At 52.3% G+C, this 13,132-nt stretch overlaps 8 protein-coding genes across 8 annotated transcripts; 7 read left to right on the top strand and 1 right to left on the bottom strand.

The window, feature by feature from the left end:
- The first annotated feature begins 19 nt into the window (after positions 1-19).
- DACRYDRAFT_21079 (uncharacterized protein) lies at positions 20-586 on the top strand. Its single transcript, XM_040772222.1, has one exon. It carries the CDS (start codon positions 145-147, stop codon positions 346-348), a length of 204 nt encoding a protein of 67 aa, XP_040630410.1. The 5' UTR covers positions 20-144; the 3' UTR covers positions 349-586.
- A 726-nt stretch (positions 587-1,312) lies between these two features.
- DACRYDRAFT_105676 (uncharacterized protein) lies at positions 1,313-2,344 on the top strand (the record flags this gene model as incomplete). Its single annotated transcript, XM_040768129.1, has 1 exon — positions 1,313-2,344. One exon carries the CDS (start codon positions 1,313-1,315, stop codon positions 2,342-2,344), a length of 1,032 nt encoding a protein of 343 aa, XP_040630411.1.
- A 203-nt stretch (positions 2,345-2,547) lies between these two features.
- On the bottom strand, positions 2,548-5,287 carry DACRYDRAFT_105677 (uncharacterized protein; the record flags this gene model as incomplete). The annotated part of the gene is made up of 13 exons (XM_040768130.1): positions 2,548-2,849; positions 2,902-3,013; positions 3,059-3,333; positions 3,386-3,528; positions 3,576-3,825; positions 3,878-4,030; positions 4,078-4,245; positions 4,293-4,384; positions 4,432-4,534; positions 4,581-4,686; positions 4,736-4,820; positions 4,866-5,104; positions 5,156-5,287. 13 exons carry the CDS (start codon positions 5,285-5,287, stop codon positions 2,548-2,550), a joined length of 2,160 nt encoding a protein of 719 aa, XP_040630412.1.
- Positions 5,288-5,648: 361 nt separating this feature from the next.
- On the top strand, positions 5,649-6,287 carry DACRYDRAFT_114904 (uncharacterized protein; the record flags this gene model as incomplete). The annotated part of the gene is made up of 3 exons (XM_040769905.1): positions 5,649-5,729; positions 5,784-5,834; positions 5,884-6,287. Exons 1-3 carry the CDS (start codon positions 5,660-5,662, stop codon positions 6,285-6,287), a joined length of 525 nt encoding a protein of 174 aa, XP_040630413.1. The 5' UTR covers positions 5,649-5,659.
- Positions 6,288-6,612: 325 nt separating this feature from the next.
- Positions 6,613-7,689, top strand: DACRYDRAFT_49556 (CRAL/TRIO domain-containing protein; the record flags this gene model as incomplete). Its single annotated transcript, XM_040774911.1, has 6 exons — positions 6,613-6,684; positions 6,742-6,887; positions 6,940-7,164; positions 7,215-7,291; positions 7,342-7,408; positions 7,458-7,689. 6 exons carry the CDS (start codon positions 6,613-6,615, stop codon positions 7,687-7,689), a joined length of 819 nt encoding a protein of 272 aa, XP_040630414.1.
- A 232-nt stretch (positions 7,690-7,921) lies between these two features.
- On the top strand, positions 7,922-9,343 carry DACRYDRAFT_21082 (uncharacterized protein). Its single transcript, XM_040772223.1, has 7 exons — positions 7,922-8,155; positions 8,213-8,358; positions 8,412-8,636; positions 8,687-8,763; positions 8,813-8,876; positions 8,932-9,159; positions 9,215-9,343. Exons 1-7 carry the CDS (start codon positions 8,063-8,065, stop codon positions 9,252-9,254), a joined length of 873 nt encoding a protein of 290 aa, XP_040630415.1. The 5' UTR covers positions 7,922-8,062; the 3' UTR covers positions 9,255-9,343.
- Positions 9,344-9,626: 283 nt separating this feature from the next.
- Positions 9,627-11,478, top strand: DACRYDRAFT_77141 (ANTH-domain-containing protein; the record flags this gene model as incomplete). The annotated part of the gene is made up of 8 exons (XM_040776252.1): positions 9,627-9,740; positions 9,795-9,893; positions 9,946-10,072; positions 10,127-10,434; positions 10,487-10,601; positions 10,653-10,804; positions 10,859-11,154; positions 11,204-11,478. Coding segments are annotated over exons 1-8 (1,437 nt in total), but the record flags the coding sequence as incomplete, so codon positions are not given.
- A 2-nt stretch (positions 11,479-11,480) lies between these two features.
- Positions 11,481-12,923, top strand: DACRYDRAFT_93852 (uncharacterized protein; the record flags this gene model as incomplete). Its single annotated transcript, XM_040777180.1, has 1 exon — positions 11,481-12,923. Exon 1 carries the CDS (start codon positions 11,571-11,573, stop codon positions 12,921-12,923), a length of 1,353 nt encoding a protein of 450 aa, XP_040630417.1. The 5' UTR covers positions 11,481-11,570.
- Positions 12,924-13,132: the final 209 nt, after the last annotated feature.

Genomic DNA, 13,132 nt, shown 5'->3' on the forward strand with positions numbered 1-13,132 from the left:
CCCCCCCCCCCGACCGCATCACCTGTCTACCTGTCTACTTATCGTCCACTGTACCTCCCCCCACGCACGCACGTAACTGCCACTACTCAAGACTGTGCTCTATCTCACGCTACACTACACTACACTACGGCTAGTACGACAACTATGGCTACTGCGGCTACTGCGGCTGCGGCAGGCTTTCTGGTTTATTTGTTCCTTAGCTGGTCTTGGCCCTTTGGCTCGTCTTTGGGCGCTGGCATGCATCGGGGATTTCCTTCTTTGTTTCTTCATTTTTATGCTTTCGTGCGCTTGCGCTGTCTTCCCTTTGCTCAGGTGTTGGCTATGTCGCTCGGGTCGGGGGACTGGTAGTCCAGAGAGGGTTGATATCACCCCTTTCTCGCCATCGGAACCTGCACCGTTTTGCCGTCAGAGCCTTGCCTCAGCCTTTCGTCATTCGTTGCCTTGCTTCCTTTGCTCATTGCATTCTTGATGTTTCATCACTTTCACTGTCATCATCATATTTCTGCTTTTCATTGTGTCGATAGTTCCGATTTCCCCTTTCAGCAACTTTGCACGCACGGTCAATGTTTCGGTAGATATTTTCACGCTTCACGGTCATGATTTGTACTGGTATCACACTGGTTCGGCTCGGCTTCGGTTTCGGTTTTGGTTTCGGTCTCGGTCTTGTTTGGTTTGGGTAGAATAAGAATCACATTGTTATTGTCCTTTAGTGAATCGCTGGTCAAGGGGTTAGGGATCTTGTTACTTTAAGAGCACCCATACGATGATACTGTAGCCTACAAGTTCCAGAGCATGCCCACAGCACCATGCCTCCTTTCTTCCTCCCACGAGGAGAACACGCCCCAGAGAGCTATATATATCCCTCGGCTCGTACCAGTACTGCGCCCGTTCTGGAGGCGAGCGGACCTACGAGCGCCGTACAGCCCTGTGCCTCTCGCAACCAAGGCGTGCCTTGCTCAAGTGTCCTTATTCCCAGTCGCTCAATTGACAATACAGTATGTACATCCTCCTACTCCTACTCCTGTTCTTGTAGGTCGGCTCTCCGGATCATCCCTCTCCAGTCAACCGGCAGGCAAGCCCACCAGCCCGTAAATTCCAAGCACCAAGGTCCATGCTCCATGCCACATAAGCAGCAGTGCTAGTGCTGGCTACATAGCGCGCCTAGCCCTCTCCCCTACCTGCGCTCCAAGGGCAGGTCTGGAGGTATACTCCACCTACCTCTGCCTTCGAGCTCGTTAGTGCTGTTTAGCATCTAACGCTCACCACCCACCACCACCAGCCAAACCAAGGACACAGTAGAGTAGAGTGGAGGATGTCCCACGCTCCCCCTCCTTCGCCAGCCCGAGCGCCCGCTCCTTCTCGCCCTCGAACACCCGCTCCTTCCCACACCTGCCGGCCTCGAACTCCCTCCTCCCGTCCGCGAACTCCAGCTCCAGCGCTAGACGTCCAAGTCACTCTCCCACCCTCCCTCCGCGCCTCTGCGGACCTCGTAATCCAGTCTTCGGACGGGACGCAGTTCCGCGTGCATAAGGCGTATCTGGCCGCCTCGAGCCGGTTCTTCGAGGACATGTTCGGGGACGAGACGCTAGCGTTCCTTAACGAGAGTCGGGAGGATAAACAGTTGCCTGTCGTTGAGCTCTCCGAATCGAGGTACACGTTGCGCACGCTCTTGCCTTGCGTTTACCCTGGGACGAAACCTCGCCCACCGTCGCTTCGCGTGCTTCGGGATACCCTCGTCGCTGCGGACAAGTATGACATGCCTAGTGTGAGGGACTCGATGCGGCCGCATCTTGTCTGGCCCGAGTTCTTGAGTACCAACCCGCTGCTGGTGTGGGCTATCTCGAGGCTGTTGGAGTTTGAGGAGGAGAAGAAGATCGCCATGGAGGCGCTCTTCGAGTTGAATGAGGAGGAGCTCTTTGCGCTAGAGATGGATGGCGTGGCTGCCTCGGATCTGGCGGTCGTGCATCTGCGCAGGCAGCAGAGGGCCGACGCGATCATCAGGGTCGTCCAGGACGTGCTTGCCAAGGACGAGGGAGACAAGACTCCCGCCAACTGCTATCGACCGATCTGCAAGGTGTGCAAGAGAGTCCCGATGTGGGTATACGTCTGGACGAAGCGCCTCGAGATCGATGCCCGAAAGAGACCAACAATCGACAAGCTCTTCTCGTACACTTCGCTCGAAAACGCCCGCCAGAAGTCGCCCAGGTGTCGATGCTCGCCTGACCTCATCATGTGGGATCCCAAATCCTTCGATGACTTGAAGAAGATCGTAGAAGACTCGGTCCAGCCTGTCAAGAAACGCAAATCGTCGCTCCGGTTGTCAAAGAGATTTGCCACATCATAGAATCTGCACAAATCGACCGTCGCAGAGGAGGCACGACGGTACGGTCTCGAGTAGGAGATCCACGAACCAACCATGGCTCATCTTGTTTTTCTCTCCCAGCTGGCTGGGTGGGAGATGCGCTTTCCTGCCGCAGCGCATACACGTTCTCACGTTCGGCGTTGCCAATGGCAGTGTGGTAATAGAGCAGCGTTCTGGAAATGGGCTTAGATCTCACAGGAGGAGAACGAGCGGAAGAACTTACCCCACACATGACCATTACTGCAGTGTGCCATTTCTAAGCTTCTCACAGGCATAGAGGCTTTGCATACTACACAGATATCCCCCACATCAATTGAACCATTCAGTTCGATTCCATCGCTGTTTCCATCTGTCTCCGTAGAGGAAGGCATGAGCTGATCTACTTTGTTGGATGCTGCTAATGCTTGCACAGCGACATCTGTACCGATCGATATTGGCATGCATTGAGATATACTGACAATCCGTCGCGCAAAGACAGGGTCATTCGCTAGCATCAAATTAAACCACACCCTCTCATCTGAGGATATTGAGAAACTTACCCAAGAGCAATGAAGAAGGATCAGCCGCCGTATAAGATAGCGCGGCGAAAATTAGGGCAAGTATGAGAGTTTGAACATATGGAATGCGGTCCGCAAATGAATAGCCAAATTTCTGCATATTCATTAGCGGTGACTGGGACGGTGTTGGGCAGCTCACATTCGCTAATTTGAGAATTGCCAATTTGTTCCGCAGCGTCGTGATCTCGTCGCCATCTATCAAGTCGACAATAAGTTGACATCGTAGCAGATCTTCAGTATCCGGCGTTTTCCATGTCAGCGAGGATCGGCTGAGGGAGGCATCCGTGGACTGAGATGGTGAAGCATCGAGGAGATGGTCCAGCTCACTCCTTATCGCGTCAGAGTTACGGTTTGCTTCCAAATCTAGATAGATTGGCAGAAGCTTTGGGGCCAAGCGAACAGGAGGACCGAATGCTGCTCCAGGAGTCGTCAGATAACAATCAAAACGAGATGAAGAAGGCCTGACGAGGAGTTGGCCGGAAGCACAGGGACTGAACATTCTGCAAAGACTGTGTGGTGTCATGACTCGGATCGAACAACTTTGCCAGGGTGACGGAAGTAATTTGACCAAATTCGGGCACATAATCGATGAAGGTTGGGAGTGTTTTCCTGCTCACAATTTTGAATAGACGTCCCCCACTCTGTACTTTACGCACTGATATGACCACAACGCCACACCACTAGAAACGAGATGGCAGCCGAAAGTTTGCATCACAGCGACATGGGGCGTTCCGGGCCCTTCGATGTCCATGCACGTCCGCCGCATTGCCCGAGTGATCTCTGCGGATTGCAACCGTGAGCCGGGCATCTCAAGGGTTGGATCTGTCGATACACTGTGAATCACGTGGATTGAACCATCGGAGTACGAGACCAGCAGAGCATCTTCCTTCACCAAGTAGTCTAAACCTGCATGAAAGTCAGATGGCATATACGACTTATGTACTTTTTGTTCACTTACCACTAGGTATTCCCAGGGCCGTAGAACCAAGAAAGACGGGTTGCTTTTGCACAACAAGGCGGCGTTCTCCGACCCAATCAAGACCAGATCCAGTTGGTGCGATAAGACCCAACAGACCTGGCTTGGCATATACAAGCACATGTAGAGGGTACGCTGCTAGTCGTTCAGCTTGACAGAACACAACTGCAGGTAGTGCTTACTTTGCAGATATACCCACCGCAGAGCTGTAAGACCCCTCAAGTCCGGCTGGACTAGAGCTGGTGAGGGAACTGCTTGAACCTCATCAAATGAGTGATCGGTAATTTTCTGCGTGACCGTCACAAGGTGGACAGAACCGTCGGATAAACCGCAGGCCAATACGGACGCGACTAGAGAGCCTGAGTTTCATTCGGAGGAAGGGGGGAACATGGCGGACCCGTGTCAGCATCCATCTGTAACCACCCAGCCCATGAGAGATGCGCAACCCATTCTTCTCCGAGGACGACAGTCGCTTGCCGCTTGCCGGATCTGGTTGATCATCAGCGATTTTCGAATTGAAAACGTATAGGACTCACCGCCACAACGACACTGTGCCCGCACGGCTTCCTAGTGCCAGAAGAGATAAATCTCTTGAAGACGGCACACCAGATGCCCGGACAGCGGCCGACCAAGCAAGGGCTTTACCCAATCAGTCGTCGCCTAATATCATGGGAGCCGCACTCACCTGTCGTCTGAGCTTGCAATGTCCTACGCAAGCTGCTGACCTTTGCCTTCCCGTTGATGGCCGATGATTTTGCAGTTTCCAATAATGCATCTGTCAGGGTGAATACCTGGAAGAATTTAGCTGGATGCCTCGAGGTAACTTGCGTGGCGCATTACTCTCAACCATTGACCATCAACGTAGTTCTTGCCTGCTCCGTACATAAAAACCTCGAGATTTGTTGTGAGAACGGCGAGAAGACATCTGCGGCCATGAGGAACTGTAGCACATAATCTACGATGTACTTACCTCCCATCTTGGCCCAGTCCTATGGGGGACCACGCGAAGTCCTTACATTGAATGGACACTGAGCCGGGTACCATAGTAGCCATGTCGAGTGACTCGTCTGCCCACGCAATGTGATCACCAAGCGCAATCTCAGCCACTGCTCGATAAACCTTCAACGGTTCTCGATCGGGCTTGCGAAGGGCTGGGACCGTGGCCACGTCCGCCGTTCCGGGGTCGTATGCTAGGCCGATGTCCGGCGTCTAGGCATAGTTAGCTACCCAACTGGTTGTGAATAGATACTTTGCACATACAAGTATGTGAATCCCTTCTTTGATGAGCACGCCAAACTGACCATCCTCGTTCTGTTGTATAGCGGTTGGGCATGACCGAGCAGGAGGTGCAGAAAGCTCCACAGCAATGTGGATATCAGGTTTCCATACCATTGTCAGCGTATATCACGGACAGGCACGAGATCGACAAATCGTATACAATAGATACAGTAGAAATGGTGAGCTGCAAGTTGGATGGGGACATGAGATTCAAACCAACAGGGAGGCGGGACGCGACGCGTTTTTCGTCTGCTCGTCGTCGACCTCGCTGGTGAACGCGTCTTACTCGCCGACTCTTTTCTCTCTTACATGTCGTCGATGTTTGACATATCTATCTTTGGGACCGCCTAGACGCTGCCCTCTCTGCCATTGTTATTTCGTGCAAGCAGATTTCAGCCGATTTACGCAAGATGACGGTCAGCCCCAGTCGTCGCTCCTCTATTGCATACCAACTGTGTACAGGACCTTGCTTTCTGTTACGTACACATGACCGACGGCCAGTTGCAACAAATAGACGACGACCTAGATGCAATGGACTATGGGTTGGAATTCGAAGGTGCGTCTGCTACCGTTGCTACTCTAACGATATTTCCGACTAACACTGGTTCAGAGGTCGAAGTGCCAGTCGAATTTCTTCCACCAGAACCAGATGACGAAGATCGTATGTTGTGCAGGCTATGATGGTGTTTGCTAGCTTAAAAGAGTGACAGGACTCCCCTCGCAAATTCATCCATCCTATCCTTATGGAAACCCAACCAAGGCACCGCATCCCTCAACAGCCGGCACCGTTCCGATGGGAATCCTCGGCGCACGAGCCCTCTTCGAGGATGTTGCCGTCGAACGGAAAGGTTTTCAAACACGGCCCAATTGGACCGATCTCGGGCTGGACCAGTTGTACCGAGCCGATCCTGAGCGAGTTGAAGCTGCTGCTGCCGCTGCTGCTAGACATACCAACCAGGCGAATCCTCAGGCACCAAACAATGGTGATGTACAACAGCCAGAAGCGGAGGAGGGAGAGGAGGGCGCGCCTGAAGAGGAACTCGAAGCTGGAGAGGAACAAGAGGAACAAGAGGCAGAAGAAGAGTTACCAGCATTAGACGATGGCAGTTTCTGAAGAGTGGTTCACTATACAATTGTACCATTATTCGTGGGTGTTTATCGTTGTAAACCTCATATCATTCGTTCAGTTCCTTCAGAACGGCCAAGTCTGCTCATTTAGAGCTTTCGGAGATCCTCGGATTAATTGATAAGATTACACATTATCACGTGTGTTGATTTCTTTCAGGGGATTCGCCCAGCATGCCAGCTGCGGAGCTTAGAAGGCCAGTTGCACTTGGCTGAGGCGTCCCTCTTTCTTACCTTTCCTTCACTTTGCTTCCCTCGTCGTCTTTTCAATGGCTAGTATCGAGGCTCAGGAAACACAGACGAAGACCACAGTCATGGATGAGCCGCAGAACAGCTTGACGCGCAAGTTCACCGAGACGGAGTGGACAGCACTGAAGGAGCTACGTGTGCGTTAACTCACGCGAATGTGTACTAATCGTGTTGTTACTCATGCGATTTGTTAGACGCTCCTTCCACTCATATTTGAAGAGTCCTTTCCCAAGAATGAGAATGCTCGACGTGATCCTCTAACTGTCTGGGGTGTGACGCTGGATCCCAACAGGCTGGATGCGAAAACTAGCGTCGTGTTGATGCACTTCCTGCGGGCGCAGTATGTCGCTCCATTGACTACCTTCATATGATGCTAATGCATTATCGTCTAGAACTATGAATGTCGAAGCCGCGAAGAAGATGTTGCTTGATACTCTGCGCTGGCGCGCCGAGTTCGATCCTGCGAAAGCAGCGGAAGAGCCCTTTGATGAGGCTGTCTTCGGGAAGGCAGGTCATATGTTTGGGCGGGATCCAGATGGCAGACCCATCCAGTACAACATCTACGGAGGGGATGTGGACACTACTAAGGTCTTCGCGGATTTGGACAAATTCATGAGGTGCGTCATAAGCATCACCATTTGCCTGAACTCGTGCTAATGAGACGTAGATGGCGCGTCGGTCTCATGGAGAAGGGCTGCATGGAGATGGACTTTGAGAACGTTGATCAAATGATCCAAGTCCATGGTGCGCTGCTGCAGTTTGGTCACGTTTGCTCCCCTTGATACCCCTCCCAGACTATCTAGGCGTTGGCCTTTCCAGTCGGACGCCGGAAAGCAAGGCAGCGGCAGCTGAGGCGACTAGGTTGGTCACGCTCCTGAATCTGCCGTACTCAATCGCTGACTGACTGTAGAATCTTCCGTGATTACTATCCCGAAACCTTGTACAAGAAGTTCTTTGTCAACGTGCCGGCGTTCATGACCTGGGTATTCTGGCTGTTCAGGCCTATGCTCTCAGCTCAGACTCTTGCGAAAATGGAGGTCCTCGGTATCAGTCCCATCACGATCGGTAAGGGTATGCTGCCTTACATCAAGGCAAGTGAGCTGCCGAAGCAATACGGTGGTGAAGCAGATCCCAACTGGTGATACCCCACACAGCTAGATGTAGTTACAGTGTGACAGCACCCCTCCTCTTGTACAGTGTCGCCGATTTTATCTGTTTGACCCATGTAATTAGAACGTGTTCAGCAACTGAGAGTGATTTCTCTGTACATGCCGGGATGCCGCTCCCATCGTCATTGTATCCCATTTCAACCCTTGACAACGGTGATCAGAGAAAGAGGACCCCGAACCATCATCAAGGATCCCGCCCTGGACCGGGAAAAGGAGGATGACGACCGAGTGTATCGTCAATTCATTTCAATGATGTGGATATCTCGGGTTTGTTGGCTCTACTCCACTATTAGCGCCCTGCTCTTCGACCGCTCTTGACTGAGGTTTCTCTCTCTCAACGGCTAATATGAGGGGCGAGTTCAACATTGAGGACGAGCTGCAAAACAGCATCACTCGCGAGTTCAAGCAGAACGATTGGAAAGCGCTTATCGAACTCCGGGTTTGTGCAGCTGCGGTACGGTATTGTCGATCCCAATTGATTTGATCATATATGTAGGACCAGCTACCCCATATTCTCGAGGAGGCATTCCCAAACGAAGAGAAGGTCGGACTACTGCCTTTCAACATATGGGGCGTGACGACCGATCCCCTCGAACCGAGTGCAAAGGCTAGCGTCGTGCTTATGCACTTTCTTCGCAAGAGGTACGCATTTCTTCTCACTCGCCTAGCAATATTCATCAATGTCTACATGGTAGGAAAGTCAACGTGAAGGCTGCAGGAAAATTGCTGGTGGAGACACTGCGCTGGCGTGCGGAAGTACGGCCGGAGGAGATCGCCAAGGAAGAATTCGACGAGTTGTCTTTCGGGAAGATCGGAAATCTCTTCGGGAAAGACAATCAAGGACGACCTGTGCTTTATATGAGAATGGGGCGGGACGCAGAGTTGATGAAGGTCTATGATGATCCGGCCAAATACGTAAGGTATGCCGGCTACGCGTAGGCAGTTACGTGTCATGCTCATGCGGTAAAAGATGGCGGATTGGTTTGATGGAGAGGACATGTCTGGCAGTGGACTACGAGACAACTCACCAGGTAGTGAGTGTCATGGGTACGTTTGCTGAACGTTGTCAGGATGCAGCTAACGGGATGCTTGGCAGACTTCCGTAATTTTCGTACAGACAATCATCCGGGTAAGAAGAAGGTCGAAGAAGAGATCCAAAAGTAAACTGCCTCGAGTACAAACATTTGCGTCTCGAGTTCTGATGCTGAAATACAGGATCCTGCCATTCTACCCTGGGATGGGATGCGAACTATTCCTCCTGTATACTGTGACTCCAACATTATTGAAAGTATTATTCTGGGTCATCTTGCGACCTTGGACGACTGCGGTCAAGCATATGCACGTTTTAGGGGACAGTCCCAGCGCCATAGCTGCCGGAATGCTGCCTTTCATTCCGGCATCCGAGTTGCCTAAGCCGTACGGGGGAACTGCCGAGCCGAAATGGTGAGGGTGCTCTCGAATTTTAACCCAGAGCAACAAGCTCAACCACACTCTTCAGGTGCACTGGCCCAGGTTGGGAGGTTGGTAGCCGTCCGTAGTATTGATTTGGCCGGCAGAGACCGGAGTGTGCAGTCGCTGGTATCCAAATATGAATAGGCCTATGGCGTCGATGTAGTCATCCCTTATGTCATCCTGTGTAATTTGCTATGTATGCTACTTCTCGTGACGAGATCCGTTGTCCTGTCTGTAGTGACCCAGTTCGTTGAGCAGTCAATCAAGATGACAGAGTGATATCAGCACAACGCCGCGGCCATCACCCGGTGCTTCCCTGTCGGTACCGGTCGCATGTGCGCACGTCGGCATTAATATTCCCCCGCTCACAGCCACTAAAGGCAGTCCCACAACGTTCCAAGGAACAGACGGTTGCTGTACATCCTTCCAATACGTACGCTCTCCCTTTCTCCTCCACCGGTGTTCCTTCCCTCTTCTACGTCTACGGATCTGGACATACCGGCAAGATGTCGAGCTTTGACAAGATTGTCAGGATGGCATGCAAGCCCAAGGCGGCACCGCCGAAGGCCAAGGTGCGTTCAACACCCTACGTCATAACGACAGGAGGTTGCTTACAGATAACGCAGTATCTTGACCCAATTGTAATGGCGACCTATTCGGACGACGGTAGCGTTGGGGATATATTCAAAGCCCTTGCTCCGAGGCTGCGTGAACCAAATGCAGTTGTACGTCCCGAACGAACACGTGGTTGACAGCAGCTTAACCCCTGAATGGTAGATTGTCTTCAAGGCACTCATTGTATTACACACGATGATGCGAAACGGGTCGACGGACAATGTGTTAACTTATTTGGCTGAATCTGATGCTCTTCGACTGCGTAATGTCGCTCAGGGGCAATGGGATGGTGAGTCCAACTTGGTCAAGTGTTTCGTTACGCGTCGCTGAGGGTCTGGTACAGGCTACGATGCTCCGGATAATCTGATCCGATATGCGGCATACCTCGAAACTCGGGTTCGATCCTATCGTGACTTGAAGCACGATGCCATTCGCGTTCAGTCGGAGTCTAACCGTGATGCTCATGGCAATAATGAAGCCAACGGTAGTGCCACAACTTCTCGGAAGAAGAATGACAAGACTGCCAGCAGTGCCCCTCAACGGAGTAAGACCATCATGGGCAGGAAGCTCCGGATCATGTCTGTCGAGAAAGGCCTACTCCGAGAGACCAAGATTGTGCAGAAGCAGATGGATTCACTGCTCGCCTGCAAGGTGAGCTATTTTTAGACTATGTTTATGGGCTTAGGTGAACCTTAATTTCCAGTTCTATCTGGACGACCTTGAAGACGGTGAATTGACGATCACGGCTTTACGATTGCTCGTTAAGGACCTTTTGGTTCTTTTTCAGGCAGTCAACGAGGGCGTGATCAATGTTTTAGGTATGAGCGCTTTGTTCTTTGGATTGGATCAATTAAACTCAATTCATTCAGAAAACTATTTCGAGATGTCTCATATCGACGCCGAAGACGCACTCAAAATATACCGACACTTCTGCAAGCAGGCGGAAATTGTTGTGGAATATCTGAGCGTGGCGAAGAAAATGCAGAACCTGCTTAATGTGCCGATACCCAATCTCAAGCATGTGAGTACTCAGCACTGTTCAGTCTGTGTATGGCCATTTATTCGAACATTCTAGGCCCCTGTGTCCCTCGCTGGTGCATTGGAAGAATATCTGAACGACCCTAACTTTGAACAGAACAGATTGGAGTACAAGCTGAACAAGGACATCTCTGATGGCAAGGCTCCCGCAAAGCCACTGCAAAGCCAGAAAGAAGCACCTAAACTTCCAACTGCCATCAATACTGCACAGACGTCCACCTCTCAAGCTGGTTCAAGTCAAGCCCCTCCATCCACCGCAAACAAAGACCTTGTTGATTTCTTCGCCTCCATCGAATCAGGTCAACACGATATGTTCAACCCGCACACTAATAGGTATGTTTAATTTAATGCGGCGTGGACTTCACTCATAAGGGTCTTATAGTCCAAACAGCCTATACTTCAATCAACAAGCAGCGGCAAACCCCTTCGGAAATCCCTTCCACGGACGTCAATCGATGTTTATTCCTCAAACCACAGGTGCTTTCCCCGGTGCTGCCGGCGTTCCGGGCGCTATGCCCTTCGCGCAGCCTCAGCTGACCGGCTTCCCCAATCCGTTCGGTGCGGGAATGCCCAATACCCTCCTTCAGCCAGTCCAGACTGGCGTCCCGTCCGCTTTTGCGCCGGCACAACCAATAGCACAACCGAACCTCCTTCAACCGAATCTCCTCCAACCCCAGCCTGGGCTCTTGCAGCCCCAGCCGACTGGAAATCCTTTCCGTCAGAGCATTTTACTCCCCCAGAGCACCGGTATGCCCTCCATGGGTGTCCCCTCTATGGGCATGAATCAGCAGCCAGTAACTCGCACGGCCCCTATAAGATCGATGTCTGCGTTCGAAGCTCCTGCAGCACAGTCGACCGTACAACCGACACAGCCTGTATACTTCCCAACAAGGCCGTTTGGCACACAATCTCTGTCTGGACCCCAGCGTCCTGCCTCGACACCTTTAACTAATCTGTTGTCTGCCTCGACGGCAGGTGCAGACCGACCTGCCGCGGCGCCTCTCCTTCCCATGAAGACTGGCTCTCGTAATCCGTTTGCACCCTCGACGGAGATTGCTGCCCCACCTCCACCACTCCCAACAATCCAGCCTACGTTGAATGCTCTTCGCACCGGCGCACCTTGGATGATGCCCTCTCACCATCAGCCTAATGGTGGTCTACCTACCCTTGCCGAATCGCCTGTTTCGGAGGTGCCTAAAGCGAACGGGGATGGAGCTCCCCCTTCGACAAGCGTGATGTCTGGTATTGCGTCATCCTTTGCGAAGCCAGAAGACCAGAATAAAAATCAGTTCCATCTGTCCGCCTTCAGTGGGTCCACCAACTTTCCCTCATTTTCCACGTCCACTGCCACCGCGAGCAAACCGAATGCCCCTGCACCAACTCCATTCCCAGGTGCTGGCCAAAGCACCACTCCGTTCTCTCTTGGTGCCTTAGGATCCACTAATGGTCTGGACAACAAGCCTGCTGCTAACCCTCTCGCTACTCAACCGACTGGCTTCGCGGGTAGTAGCGTGAAGCCCTTCCAACCTACATCCTCCTTCGGTGCATCACTGTTGGCTTCATTGCCTCCAGTGAGCTCGGAGACTCCTGCCCCTTCCTCTACTTTGATTAACGGACCCAACGCATCCACGGGTGGTATGCCAGCCTTCGGCGGTGCGTCGTTTTCAGGCGCTTCATCCCTGGGCACTGGCACTAGCAGCGCTCCTACCGGGGTGACCAGCGCGCCAACCGGTGCGAGCAGTTTCAGTGGACTCTCGTCAAGCACATCTGCGACCTCTCAGCCATCCCAAATCGGTCAACCTAGCGCATCTCAGTCGTCTTTCAGTCAAAGTCTGGGGCCTTCCAGCTCATTTGGGAATAGTCTCATGCCTCAGGTCACAGGGATGCCAAATCCCTTCAGAGCCTCAATGTTCAATCCTGGAGGGGCTACATCACCTCCTTTCCCAGGAGTTGGAGGCACTGGGCCTGTCGGCTCTACACCATTCGCCTCCCAGCTATTCGCGCCGAGTGGGAATTTAAGTGCCTCAACCTCGCCGTTCGGCCAACCACCGTTTAGCCAGCAGCCACAGAAGCAGTCGACTCCGTTTGGATCGTTAATTTAGCTCTGTATTCATCCTGTATATATGGTTCCTGAGTCATTTGTATGCCCTACGCATATACATTCTTAGCGCTTGGTGTAGGCTGTGATTTATGAGTTTGCGGATGGATTTAGTGCCAGCGCGTGCCGCCCTATTCAGCCACCAACGCGTCAAGGGACGCGACTTGATTCATTACACTGTGGTGCTCGCACTCATCATCTCCCCACATTCGA

This window comes from Dacryopinax primogenitus (genome assembly GCF_000292625.1).
Source record: "Dacryopinax primogenitus strain DJM-731 SS1 chromosome Unknown DACRYscaffold_5, whole genome shotgun sequence".
NCBI lineage: Eukaryota > Fungi > Basidiomycota > Dacrymycetes > Dacrymycetales > Dacrymycetaceae > Dacryopinax > Dacryopinax primogenitus.